Raw genomic sequence first — 14,521 nt, 5'->3', positions numbered from 1 at the left:
TATTCCTTAGTTTGTAGTTGTATCGACAATTTTTCTTTTTGGTTATACTTTGTTATGCTAGTATGACTCAACTTGTATGCTAGCAGTGCCATAATTAGAAATGGTTAATGTAGAGCATTACCCCGCCAAATAAGAAGAGAAGCGTATATGAAACGGACGCCCCAATGTGACTGCTTTTTTCTCAACCCAGTAGGCCACCATGCCTTGTATCTTTTGTACATTCATTTGCATGACTACTTTGAGACACCTCCATTTTTATGCAAATCCTTCTCCTAAATAAGTGCCCTGAATAAAATACTAAAACAATCAAGAGAAAATGATTTCCAATCAATACAGCACAAAAGTTACAAGATGAATTTGTAAAAACATACACCGATCTAAGCTTAGAATACTAGAAGAAAAAGCTCATCTACCACGGTTGATGTCCATGGTAAATTGCAATCAATCACGGGCACTGTGCCCATTAGTAATCTGAACGTGATTAAAAAATCTTAGTTTCTACTACTTGCTATACCCATTGTCTGGATTATGCCAGTTTCATCGATTGAAGCAATCCATGGGAATGGAAAAAATATTTAATATTCAGGTTGCAGTTTAAAATTTGGAAAACCTTATTGGTAATTCGATTCTAAAACTTCTAAACTGAACTTGAAATAGTTATTCGTAAGGTGATATGATTAAGAAAGCATTCATGCGCATATATGTAGTTCATTGGGAGTTCAATAACTAGGTGTTGCTTGGTGTTAACATATTGTAGAAAACATTTAGCAAGAAGATGATCAATGGCAAAATATTGTTGAAGGTTTTTATCAAATTATAACATTCATTGAAATACTTTAGCATTTCTTGTCCCTTCCATGCATGCATGCACATACGGTCCCAATTGGATTGAAAGTGTAAAGAAGGAAAAATTGAAATTTGTAGTTGTGACAACCCGTCCCTAATTCTACGATTTTATTAATTTTAAAAGTGTGAATTCATGAAAATGCCCCTACAATAGAGATAGTCGATTTTCGTTGACCGCCTTTTTGGGACGTGTACAAGCTACTATTTTAGCGTATCCTCGAAGTCCTCGACAGTACGAATACATAGGCGCAAACGGAATCGGGATCAGAGTTACGGTTAAAATTTCACGAAACATTGAATACCGATATCAAGTTGGTAATTCCATTTTAGATGATATTTTGGATTGTTTTGTGAGCCACTTAGGGCCCATTTAGTTAAATTTTAACCGTCCTAAGCAAATTTCGATGTCCTAAGTCCCTTGTTGACACCCATTTAGTGAAATTCCAAAGTTTTAAAGTGGTTGACCAGCGGGGCGTCCCGGTTGACTTTTTTTAGGGTTGATCGTTGACCTTTCATTGACCTTTTACAAAAATTTCCTGGGACCCTTCTTAACGTATTTCAACAAGCTGATTCCGAATCCGCCGTCTGTTTCCCCAAATTCAAACATTTTGATAGAGTTTTACTAATGGGTTCCAATATTATGCTTAGATGTGATTACTATCGGAGACTCTGGCTAGCCCAGTTCGAACGGTTGCAACCTCGCAAGTAACTGTGAGTGGGTCTTTTCTTTTATATAGTATATACATATTTATTAGTTTCCATTTATACATTTGAAAAAGAATTTACTACGTATGCCTTAGATTAGACTAATATTTACAAGAATTAGCGAAATGATGAAATTTACGAAATTATTCCGAATCCTACGAGATGCACAGGTATGTGTGGGATGCCTTAATTATATTTACGACCGCAAATATTATATGCTGATTAGAATTATCGAATCACTATGCCATGATTATATTTATGTTATCTGCTCATCGTTTGCTGCACCGGTATTAGTACTCGCTCGGGCCAGGGCTAGGCTTTCACATGTAGGTGCCAGTCATGTCGTACAGGTTACAATAGCCAACTCCGACTCATATGTGCTGCACATAACGCCAGTCTTCACGTGATAGTACTACTAGAGCGTATATCATTGTTACACCCAGTCTTATTGATGTCAAAATACCTCTGCATGAACACATGTCGATGAGCACTCGATATGATATGTTTGCTTATGTGAGATTATACAATTACTGACGTCATGCACTTATTTACAAATTATCATGCCGTATTGAATTCCTGTGATTTTGCAAGTTACGGTAAGTATTTTCTTACTATACGTAGTATGTATATTTTGAAAACTATACTTGTTTTACGGTAAGGGGTTATAATGTTTTCAGAAAGGTTTTATTAAAACTTTATTTTCAGGCCCACTCACCCTTATTTTTCACCCCTCCAAGTTTTAGAAGCTGAGCTTTCGTATCGACGAGGATTCTTGGCAAACATCGGTATTGGAGATTACCTTCAACGGTATAATTCTCATCCTACTTTATTGTACTTTACTTATACTCTGACATCACGTGTGAAATGGGTTCATTCCCGCTCACTAGCGCACTTTTACATTTAGCCACTTTTAGGTTTAAATTTAATAACATTTTCGACATCACTACACTTTATGGCTTCTTCACCCTCAAAGTGTTGGCCAACATAGCTCAATTCGGAATCTAAGTGGACATTCCGGGTCGGGGTGTGTCAGTAGTTGTTTATATTAATGAGATTTTAAATAAAATCCATAATTTGTGGGATTTGAAATATTAAAGGATAGAATATACTCTCCACTACAGTTTATGTATATATAAACAAGAGTACATATTTTCCACAATACCAAAAAAAAAAAAAAAAAAAAAAAAGGATACTAGGCTTAATAACATTATTAAATTTCTTCAATTAAACTTGACATGGATACATTATCAAATCAAATGAAATATAATGTACCCATATAAGTTTAGAAAATGGATTAGGACAAAATGAATGGATTTTACATTAAAAAATGGGTACAATATTAAAAAATAATACATTTCACATGTAACAAATAGATATATTTAAGAATGCGTACATTCATGATTAAAAAAAATTAAAAAATTATACGAATGGGTAGATTTAAGATTAAAAAATTATACGAATGGGTATATTTAATAAAACCAGAGCTTTTAACAAAATTGTTTATACATTGTATTTCCAAGCAAACAATTATTATTAAATAAAAAATTTCTCTAGTGGAATTGTCTGCTTCATAATGGGGCATAAGGAAAGTGAAAAAAAAAAATATATCAAGGGTATAATCCACACATTTTATTTCACAATTATCACATTTCTCATGTTGCACCAAATATAAAGTTCCCTCATTTTCTGTTAGGGCCAAACCACGGGCGGAGTCACCCACAAGGTTAAGGTGGGTTGTAGTCTAGGGAGGGTTTTTTTTTTATTTTTTTATTTTTTATTTTTAAAGTGTAGTGCTATTTAGACACTTAATTTTATTTCACACACATCCCTCTCAATTTTCGGCATTCAAATGAAATGAATTAATGAAGATTAATGACAACAAATTAATAAAAATGTGTGAATATCATTAAACTTTTTTAAACTCATGCTTTAATGGCTTATGTTAATGCATGTAGCATATATAGCTCATCAATTCCAAAACAGGTTAATATTAATAAATAAAAAATTTTCTACTAAAAATAATAAATTAGTTCGATCTTCTCTCCTCCTTGCCGGAAAAGGCTCCAATTTCACTCGAACCCGTCGGAACCCTAAAATGGGTGGCTTTCAATTCCTGTTCACAGGTGCTTCAACGCCTCCAATTTTGATTGGGTTTTGTTCCTGGAATCCATTGAAGTCAGATGGTAGTGGTGGCTCTCATCAGAACATGCAGATTTGCTAGAATTGACGATCGTGCACCCCGCAACGCCGTCGGTGCCAAACCCCACGAAATGGAGCCATTAACTCTCGGATTTGGAGTGCAAACTGAAGAAGGGCAGTAGAGGTGTTGTTCTTAAGTGGTGGCTGGCTTCGAATCTTCGGAAAACCGCCTAAAAAGGCGTCGGAAAAATTACAGGATCCGGGTCTGTAACCGGGTCAAACGCGGGTCGAAAACTGGGATCCAGGTAGGGTGGTTTTCACTCCCCCTCATTTCCCTCCTTTTCCCCTCTCTAATTGGCCATCGCCTTCCTCTCTCATTTCCAATTGGATTTCTATTTCCTTTTCCCTGATTTGGGCAGCCAATGCCTTTAATCTTAACTTCCCCCGCACCTCTCCTACTTTCCTCCCCTTTATTTTAACTCCTTTAACCTTTAACCCACATGTGGAAATAAATTACGGGCCCTTAACCCGTTCTCCTTAATAATTAACTTACTCTCTAGCCAAGCCATGGTACCACTCGATTGACCATCTTTTTTGGTGTGCACTCTCCTTTTAAGTTCTTAAAAAAATAGTTGTTTTGCAACGTTAAGTTCTTCAAAAAACATATGTTACGACTTACAAAGTAATTTGCTAATAATAATAATAATAAAAAAAAAAGAAGTTGATATAAAATCTCTAAGATAACCTTCTCAATTGTGGTTGCCTTAAATGCTATCATTAATTCATTCTTTTAATTAAGAAGTAAGAAAAAAATATATATATATATAACGATAGACCCTCATTTTTTAAGCATCGCTAAGCCTCCACAATCCAGTCAACATCCTTACATGGATTCCAAAACTCACTAGTGGTTCCATTACATTACTTCTCTTTCTAGAAAGAGCTCATCATTCTGTTTCCCAGAAAGAAAGAAAAAATGTACTCATGATTCTCCTTCGAAAAAATTCAACACAGTAACTGTGAAAGCCATTTTTAACAAAATAAAATTTTAATACGAAAATATTAAATAGTTCTAACACTTGCAACCAAAATTGTAAAACTTTATTTTTTTCATTTGAAAATGCTTGTTTTTATTTCCGAGAACTCTATAGGCTTATTAGTTTTGTAGTTTGCTGCTGGTGTTTGAAGGATATAGGCTTATGATTTTAACGCCCAAAAATATCAACTAGCAAAGTCCAAACAGAAACGACTATATCGGATATGAATTTGTTTGGTATCTAGAGGGACTTCAGTTCACTTTGTCAAACTGTAGCATACCCACCCATACGTATAGTTAGCAAGTAAGCAACAAACATCCACTTAATTTGAAACAAAATATTCCATTTTTTATTGACAAAATAAATAATCCTAAGCCAAATTCATTCGGATAAATCATTCAACATTAACCTAACATTATTCATTCAGATAAAATAGATCGATACATCTCATAAACTGCCATCCAACTTTGGAATGCAACAGGAACAACGGATATTTTCGTGTGAAGCAACGCTTTAGTCACGATGATGAAACTGCATTTTGAACATGCACCAAAAACAGATCCAACAAAAGTTCTAGGATACTCCAGCCGTTCTAATCGTTAATCTTTAATTACAATGACTAGAAAATCAAAAGGCATGAGAACCCAATGCATGAGTTGGGTTTTCTTTGTATAATCCCCTCCAAAAGATATCCTAATAATAGAGTTCAGATGAAGTTCAAAAGTCAAAGCAATTGAAGAGCAAGACAGAGAGATGAAATGGTGTTCATGCTCATAGCGGTGCGGTGTTGACAAAATCCAAACAAGTATAGAATCATAGTCGTGAAGTGTGATGATATTCGATAACAATAAACTCTCAATCCGAAAGTTGATTGCTTCTTTGAAGGAACGAGTTCTGAATCTCTGATTGACATGTAACCCCAAGAAAATGTTGCAACTACGAACAAAGAATTCAACTTAAATGTGAGAACCAAAACCACATAGAAAACCAAGTACAAAAATTTCAAAAAATAAGAAGTGAAGCAATAGAGGCAATGAGTTGAATCACAATTCAAATGTGATTTCATTTGGGCATCTAATCAAACTTTTTATAGGCGAATACAAGCTTCGCAATCGAAAACTCACAAAATAAAAATTATGTAAGCACCAAGGATTATATGTACCATCATATTTCATTTCTTGCGGAGGCGCACTTATTTCGGTCTACCTTACTCTGGATAGTTTTAGAGTAAGTTGGAGGAATATGCAATTCAGACTTCTTCATGTGCAGAAATCCAAATCCATAATGGCCATGTGATGTAGGATTCGTTCAAATTCATGAATTTTTCTTCTTCTTACTTGATGTAGTATGCCCCCCGACCTTTTCCATTACAAATTAGTAGTGGAAGAGGGCAAGTGTGAATTTGTCACGCAGTGCTTTGCGAGCGACTTTGCTTTCAGCTTGTCAGAGCGGACTTGAATTGGTTAACCCTCAGGTTAATCATTAACTTGATCATGACTGTGTGTGTCATGAACTCATAGATTGTTGCGGCACGTTATGCGTCGTTTAATATTAGTTCGGGGAAGAACTTGAAGAATTTTGCAGAGGATATTAATGGTCAACCGACAATAACGTTTCCCACATAGCTCGAAATTGAGTTCTGCAAAATTCTACAGAGTGCTAACATCCACATATTCATGATGGTGTATAAAAAGAAACTTAGTTTGCTTCGAGAAGGTACAATTTAATATGTCAAGTTGGAAGTGCTGTTCCAATGTGTTGCTTGGGCTGGCTTACCGCCCAGCTGCTTAGCATGCCAATTTTGGGATTGTTCTATTTTATGAAAATTTGGAAAAATAAGAATATTGAAGCTTTGCATCGTATCTTTCCAAGTGTATATGGCATGTCACTGAGAAACCTTTGAAATTTTCGTTTTTCCCTAGATGTGCAGTTTTGATAAAAATGCAATTTTGCCTGTTTTTAATTGAAAAATTGGAAGGATTGATTGTGTAGAAAATTATGAAAGTTCAACATTATAATTTTCAATGTCTTAGCTTTTGTGTCCAACTAGACTTGTGTCCAAATTCGTATGCAAAGTCGATTTTCTATTAAAAATCATCCAAGAAAGAATGGTGTGATGGGTGATATATCGTGAACCATTCTTGACGAATAGGCTATGGTGGGGCATTAAGGAGATTAGTTCTCCATGGACGTGTCTACGAGTAGACTGTGGTGAATATGACAGAATATGCGTGTTGCAGAGCATTATCTTTAGTTTCATTGGTTAGAGTATTTATAGATGTCTTGAGAGTTCTTGTTGGGAAAGTAATCCTAATTAAATTGGGGGACTATCTATGAGGAAATCTACGATAAGATATCCAATCTTCCTAGGATTACCTTGCCTATTTCCCAATATATCCTAATTTGACTTGAATTAGGGTTTTCAAACTTGGTTGGCAAGTAATATCTTCAGTGGACTTAACCCTAGTATGTTAGACTAAGAATGTAGGACTATGCTTCATGGGCTATGAGCATTTTGATCATTTTTGCTACCCAGGTGCCATGTGTCATGGTTTTAGAAAATTATGGTCCCCCACACTTCAAGTGCTTTTCGATGATTTACTTGCATTTTTACTAAAGATTGATTCCAAAAACATTTTCACTAGAAACACTTTCAACCATTTTAAATAGTTCCAAACGAACCCTTAGTATATTTTGGTTAAGGAATCACTAGCTGGTGTAATGTGGCTTAAGGCCATTGATTATCTATCGTAACTTTTTGGCAGAAGGCCACTGAGGGTAAGTGTACAGTTTAATTGAATACTGAACATTCAAAAACATTTATTTTCATAAATAGTACATTACATTCATATGGAATTCAACCGCGGCAGAGGCACTAGCCATAATGGTAGTACAAATATAGAGAGACACACACTAATAACATATACAACAAACTCATAACGATTTGTTGCAACTTATTCCAAATCAGAAGGAGTGAAGTTGAAAAAACTAAAAACAAGCCCCACAACATTCATCATTTGAAGTTACACTTGATAGAGAAAATCAGTGTCTCCAACATTATTGGCCAAAATATTTGAACTTCCTTTGCGCTTCTTGAGGAAATTTGTGAACCAATGGGTCGAATTTTTTGGGTACCTTTGGAGTCCGTCAAAATCCACATAGTTAATACCAAATCGAACTGTGTAGCCTTCACTCCATTGAAAGTTGTCTAAAATTGCCCATGCAAAGTATCCTTTCACATTACTACCCTTCCTGCACCGCAAAATAAATAAATGATGACTTGATAAAACTATAAAATGCAATATAGTCCTAATTAGTATTTCAACAAGCACTTACTTGATTGCTGCATGAACGTAACAAAGGTGGCGATTGTAGTAGTCAATCCTATTGGGATCATGGAGGGCATCATCTAGTGATAAGTTGGAATCATTGAACTCATCAACGCCTACAATATAATTCAGTACATATGTAATTAGTACTTTCTCTCAAAAAGAGAGATGTAGTTGGTTTTAAATTTAGATTTGGAATTACTCATCTGTATTTTACATCAATATATACATATATAAGTCAGAAATTAAAAAGTGAAATTAAGTGAGGCTTAAGAGTATCAATTACCATTCTCTGTAATGTAAATGATCGGATCACCATACTTATTCTTCGTGTAGAGTATAAAATCGTGAATTCCTTTCGGATAAACATATAACCAGTCTGAAGCAGCCTGTAATACGATTTGAAGATATTTGAGATTGTTAGGAATTGTATAAAATTAATCCTCCAAACACAAATAACTTAACCTAAAATTTGATGCGTACTTGAGGACCAATAGGAATGCCATCACGTTCAGCTGCCATAACACATATGAATGCGATCAATATTAGAATGTAATAATTCTAAGATATTAATTAATTAGTCGACAAAAGGTTTCCATTTGTACTCACTCAGTGTAATAACATGTGGATCGTATAAGTAACTTGCAGGTTTAGAATAATTCTTAGGTACATCAGTTGCATATAGAGCAGTATAATAGTTCAATCCAACAAAATCAAAAGACCCAGTTAACATCTTGGATTCTTCTTCCGTGAATTTTGGCAATCGTTCTTTAACAAGGCCTCGCATGCTGTACGGGTAGTCACCTCTTGTAATTGGATCCATAAACCTACAAAGATGTGAAAATTCCAATAATCAACTTTATAAGTCATAAAAAGTAACCCACTTGATTTATAAATTAATAATACACTTGCCATCCAAACATAAAATCCATAGCTCGATTTGCAGCATCTATATCTTCCTTTGCATCTGAGGCAGGCTCAAACCAATGTGACAATAGTGTTATTCCTATCACCCCATTTTGATATGCCTACAAAGAAAATTCAGAAAATGATTTGATGTAGTACCATACAAACTCCAAACTGTTTACCTCGCTATACAAAAGGTTTCCTCTTGTGGTGGAACCTAATACTAGTGACTCAGAGAGATTTCAGACCCAAAAAAAAGGGAACTAACTACTTAATTCATTATACCTGAAATTTATCTTTGTACACTTTTACAGCAGCTGCATGAGCAAGGAGTTGGTAGTGTGTTACCAAATAGGGTTCAGTAGCCGAATCTCCACCAAGGCAGGTTGGGTCATACCAAGCAGAGCATCGTCCCGGTGCGTACATCCCGATTGTATAACCATGGTTACTGATGGTATATGGTTCATTCAATGTGATCCAGTGCTTCACTCGATCACCAAAAAGTGAAAAGCAAAGTTCTGCGTAGTCTTTAAAGTCATCGCTGCGTGTCCAAATTTCAAAACATTTTTGTTATATGTGGTACGTTTTTATTTAATTAAGCAAATGACCAATATTACACTTAGGATAAAATTTGTTTACTTACACAATACGAGGGCTTAACAAACCACCATATGCATCTTCTAACGCTTGGGGAACATCCCAGTGAAAGATTGTCACAAATGGCTGTATGCCTATATATAACAATATCGGAACGAAAAAAAAATTAATAGTTTGATTCAATATTGTTTTATGAGGGCACGTTATTAAACTCTAATTATATATTAATGGATGGGATGATATATGAGATTAAATGGGAGGGATGGTATATGAGATTAGGTAGCTTTGTCACCATTGCGAAGGAGTTCATTGATGAGATTGTCGTAGTATTCAATTCCCTTCCTGTTGACACCCCCACTTAGCGTGCCATCTAATAATTAGAACAAAATAATCAAGTGAGTTAATACCTATCTATATATCGAAATCGAATTAAGTAAAACAGCTTAATCCATGAAGTAATTGGTCCCAAATCAAGTATATGGAAGCGGATGTCAACATTACTTGGTAACAATCTGGGCCATGAGATAGAGAACCTATAAGCATCCAACTTCATATCCTTCATAATTGCTACATCTTTCTGTAATGACAAGAAAGGCATACATAATTATAAGAAAGAAGCTAAAAATTAATTAAGGATCTCATGTTCAATGTGCTCTTCAACTTCATAGTGGGAATTTAGGGTTTGGAGAATAATATTATTCCTTGATTGACAACCTTATAGAGGTGGTATTGATCAATGGCGACATCTCCATTGCTGCGATCATCGATTTTTTCTGTCATTAACCATAAAAGTTTTTATTATTTAGAGCATAAAGATGGTAGGAATCATAGAATGAGAACTATTATATATGTCCATGTAGTGCATGTATAGTCCATATGTATCGAAAAATATACAGACATATACTACATGCCCGAGCGTATTTGATGATAATATGTAGAAGACTATAACCTGGATGGTTGTGGGTGAAGGTGTCCCATATGCTTGGTCCTCTACCATCTACGTTCCATGCACCTTCTACCTGAAATATGCATATGCACATTCAAACTGAAGATGTCAATATTCATGCTTGGAATGAAACTGAAATGTGCATGTGCATATATATATATATATGCTATAGTTTTTCTGACATTGAAATCAAATTAGACCTATGTGATTATATGAAACTCAAATTAATTAAAGGGTAATTAAATAGCTAAGCCCTAGCAGGGACTGGCCTGGTAAGCTGCTGTAGATCCACCAAAGACGAACCCTGGTTTTAGAGCATCAAACTTGGTCCTGTCAAGTGAGTTACAGACAATGGGTTTATCTGGCTTAGCAGCTTTGGTGTTTGTCAATGCAAAGCCATTGAGTAGCAAGACACACAAGAGCAAAGAGCCTAAATCATGCATTGCCATAGTTAACTGGAGGGCTTTTGGTGATCGAGATAGCTAGGTTGGTTCTTCCCCGCCTATTGCATGGGGTTTATATAGCGGGCTGCGTACCACGTCTAAACGTGAGAATAATTGATAAGCATTTATTTACTAAAATTTGATAAACACGTGCAGGCTTTAAAAAAGTGAAGACCACTTAAAAGTCCAAAGCAAAATATACTTTTGTCACAATAATAATTAAATATGAATACTGTTGGGATAATACATATTTATACCAAAAACTAAATATACTTTTGTAACAATAATAATTAAATATGAATACGTTTGCAATATTATATATATTTTTATTAAGTAAATAATTTCTCAAGCATGCATGTAACGTAAAACTTTGGTGGATTGGTTTTGGGAAATATATCAAGGAATGGAATTAAGTAAAGACAAATATTTAAAAAATAAATAAATAAATTGAAAAATGGAGAAACGCAGTTCAAGATACTATAAGATATGATACTTTTTCACCTTTCGACTTTTTATCCTGTTGGGACCTCACTTACAAGCAATGGCGGTACGCGCATACACGGAATGGACCAGAAAAGTTAGAATTCGACCTCGCCGGATCTTTTTTATGAAAATAAAAGAGATTATATTTTTTTTATATGTCAAAATTGATAGCACATAATCTTTATGTTAAATCATGTAGAATTGACAAATCGATTAAAACTTATATCTACTTTCAAATTTTATTACATAACATTCTCCTTAGAATAGACATCTCCTTTGAAAATGCCCAAATTTAGTAAATTATCATACAATTTATTTGACCAATACATAAATTAATACAATTTCAATATTTCAACGTGGTGAATGTGAGAATTGAAATTTCTTCATCTATTTTGAAGAATCAGCCCATATATTTCAACCGGTATTATCTGCATTAAGAGAGTGAATGAGTGGGTTAAGCCTCATAAGGAGACAGCAATAATGTGATTCAAATTCATATTTAGCGAGAATGAAACCTAAGACTTCTCACTTACACCAAGTGAGAAGGAATATCACTAAACCGTAGTACTAAGCGACTTCTATCGATAAAACTTAAACTCACACCTTTAAATTAGTTAAGGTTCATTTAATTCTTATTCTGTATATAATAATAGTTTTTCGGATAAAAGTAAATTAAATACTTAGTAATAATTAATTAGCTTTAAGACTAAATCTCGACCATTTATCAATGGATAATGCTAAAGAGATCAAATTTTCAAGTCACATAATGTGGATGTTGATCATTGATTCCAAAGCTTGAACCAATTTCAACAGAATGCGAGGAATTTTGATCAAGAACTAAAGCTTTCCCTTTGTTGATTGTTGTACTAGCCACCTTTGCAGACCCAAAAGATGTTGAAGACTCAAAATATTGACCAATTGTAGTCTCTTCTGTCAACAATTGAGACCTGAAATCCTTTAGTGAAATATTATTCTCTCCTCATCGTATAACACATCCAAAAGGTATTGAATTCTGCAAGAATACCTTTCAAGGCAAGAATGATTATATCATCATCATCAAAATGAACGCCTGCAGCTGCGCCTAGATGATCCCTTGCATCCTTGATCTTTTGCAGATATACAGAAATAGAGCCATACCCTTTCTTGATGTTTTGGAGTTCAGTTTTCATCTAAAAGATTGTGGCTTTTGTAACTTTTGAAAAAATTTCAGCAAGATTAACCCACATTTCATGAGAACTTCGGCTCCCAATGATGCATGACATTGTAGTTGTAGACAAAGTTGCAATGATTAATTGCATAAGGGCACGATCGTGCATCTTCCGAACGAGATAGTCATCTTTTTCAATCCCTTCATTTGTATAATCATCATCAAACCGTGGAGGACACTTTCTTGATCCATCCACAAACCCCATAATGCCAAAGTGTGATCTGAAAACTCCATGTAAGGTAGTTAGAATCATCGAGCTTGACGGTAACGGATGTAGAGATGGTGGAAATAAGACTGGTGATCGGAGATTGAACAATCTTGAGCTGATCAGCAGTAACCATTGTTGATGCTGTGTAGAATTCTTTCAGTAAGACAATTTATCAAACAGTTGATAGGCAGAAAAGAAGAGCAATTTCTTGAAGCTCTGTGGAGATCGGAAGAAGACAATTGTTTTTGTTTATCACATAAGAGATTGCAAACTAGAGGGTAAACAAGAGAAACAAATACTTTGATTGAGGGTGAAAGCGCCAAATCGATGTTTGACGAAGATACCATGTAAACATTGAAACAATAGCTTCAATGGAGAAAAATTAAGAAAAACAGACATGTACAGAGAGAGAGAGAGAGAGAGAAGCTTTCTTGTATTTCTTGAGTGTCAAGTTACTTTCCTTACACCTTTGCTATATGTATTTATATGATTACATTGCTTAATGCATAAGCTAGTGTTCTAACAACCAACAGATTCTAACAACATTATAACTTCCCTTGGATCTTGTGACACTTGTCATCATCTAGACCCTTAAATTCCCTTCACTTGGATTCTCATTTTTGTCTCTTACATACTTGAGGACCAATAGGAATGCCATCACGTTTAGCTGCCATAACATATATGAATGGAATCAATATTAGAATGTAATAATTCTAAGATATTAATTAATTGCTCGATAAAAGGTTTCCATTTGTACTCACTTAGTGTAGTAATATGTGGATCGTATAAGTAACTTGCATGTTTAGAATAATTCTTAGGTACATCAGTTGCATATCTAGCAGAATAATGGTTAAATCCAACAAAATCAAAAGACCCAGTTAACATCTTGGATTCTTCTTCCGTGAATTTTGGTAATCGTTCTCTAACAAGGCATCGCATGATGTACGGGTAGTCACCTCTTGTAATTGGACCCATAAACCTACAAAGATGTGAAAATTCCAATAATCAACTTTATAAGTCATAAAAAAGAAATATAACCCAATTGATTTATAAATTAATAATACACTTGCCATCCAAACATAAAATCCAAAGCTCGATTTGCAGCATCTATATCTTCCTTTGCATTTGAAGCAAGCTCAGACCAATGTGACACTAGTGTTATTCCTATCACCCCATTTTGATATGCCTGCAAAGAAAATTCAAAAAATTATTTGATTTAGTGCCATACAAACTCCAAACTGTTTACCTCGCTATACTAAAGGTTTCCTATGATAAGAGATCCAACGGCTAAAATGGCATTATAGATCAAGTCAGTTTTCAATAGTTAGATAGCTGCCAGCTCAATAGACAGTTAGTTAGTTAGTTAGTTAGCGAGAGAGCTTGCTAGCTAAGATCCTGTGTATAAAGTCTGACATACAACACAGATTGTGATCATCCATTCTTTCTCTAAGAATCAATACACATAATACTTTCATTCTTTCTTTATCTCTCTTTTGCATTCATTCTTCTGTTTGATGTTATTCACAGAACGATTTCTTAGTTCTGTTAACATGGTATCAATCGCTCAGGACGATTTGTTTGGTGTTTAACATTGAAGCTCCATACTCTGAGGGCGTTGTTACAAGAAAGATTTCTGGGTTCTTGCTGGTGCATTCATTTCGTTTCTAGGTTGCTG

The 14,521-nt window shown here is 34.7% G+C and overlaps 1 protein-coding gene across 1 annotated transcript; it reads right to left on the bottom strand.

The window, feature by feature from the left end:
- Nucleotides 1–7,522: 7,522 nt before the first annotated feature.
- LOC125473046 (beta-glucosidase 12-like) lies at nt 7,523–10,995 on the bottom strand. Its single transcript, XM_048575282.1, has 13 exons — nt 10,775–10,995; nt 10,509–10,578; nt 10,274–10,332; nt 10,061–10,136; nt 9,852–9,929; nt 9,606–9,693; nt 9,248–9,503; nt 8,969–9,084; nt 8,666–8,883; nt 8,540–8,571; nt 8,343–8,445; nt 8,064–8,172; nt 7,523–7,979 (listed from the first exon to the last, which is right to left on the bottom strand). The coding sequence occupies exons 1-13, from the start codon at nt 10,952–10,954 to the stop codon at nt 7,751–7,753; spliced, it is 1,614 nt and encodes a 537-aa protein (XP_048431239.1). The 5' UTR covers nt 10,955–10,995; the 3' UTR covers nt 7,523–7,750.
- Between the last annotated feature and the right edge of the window lie 3,526 nt (nt 10,996–14,521).

Source organism: the organism of the source record quoted next, unplaced genomic scaffold, assembly GCF_019419815.1.
Source record: "Pyrus x bretschneideri cultivar Hongxiangsu unplaced genomic scaffold, Pyrus_bretschneideri_v1 Contig8, whole genome shotgun sequence".
Classification (NCBI taxonomy): domain Eukaryota; kingdom Viridiplantae; phylum Streptophyta; class Magnoliopsida; order Rosales; family Rosaceae; genus Pyrus; species Pyrus x bretschneideri.
This window is presented reverse-complemented; position numbering and strand designations above follow the sequence as displayed.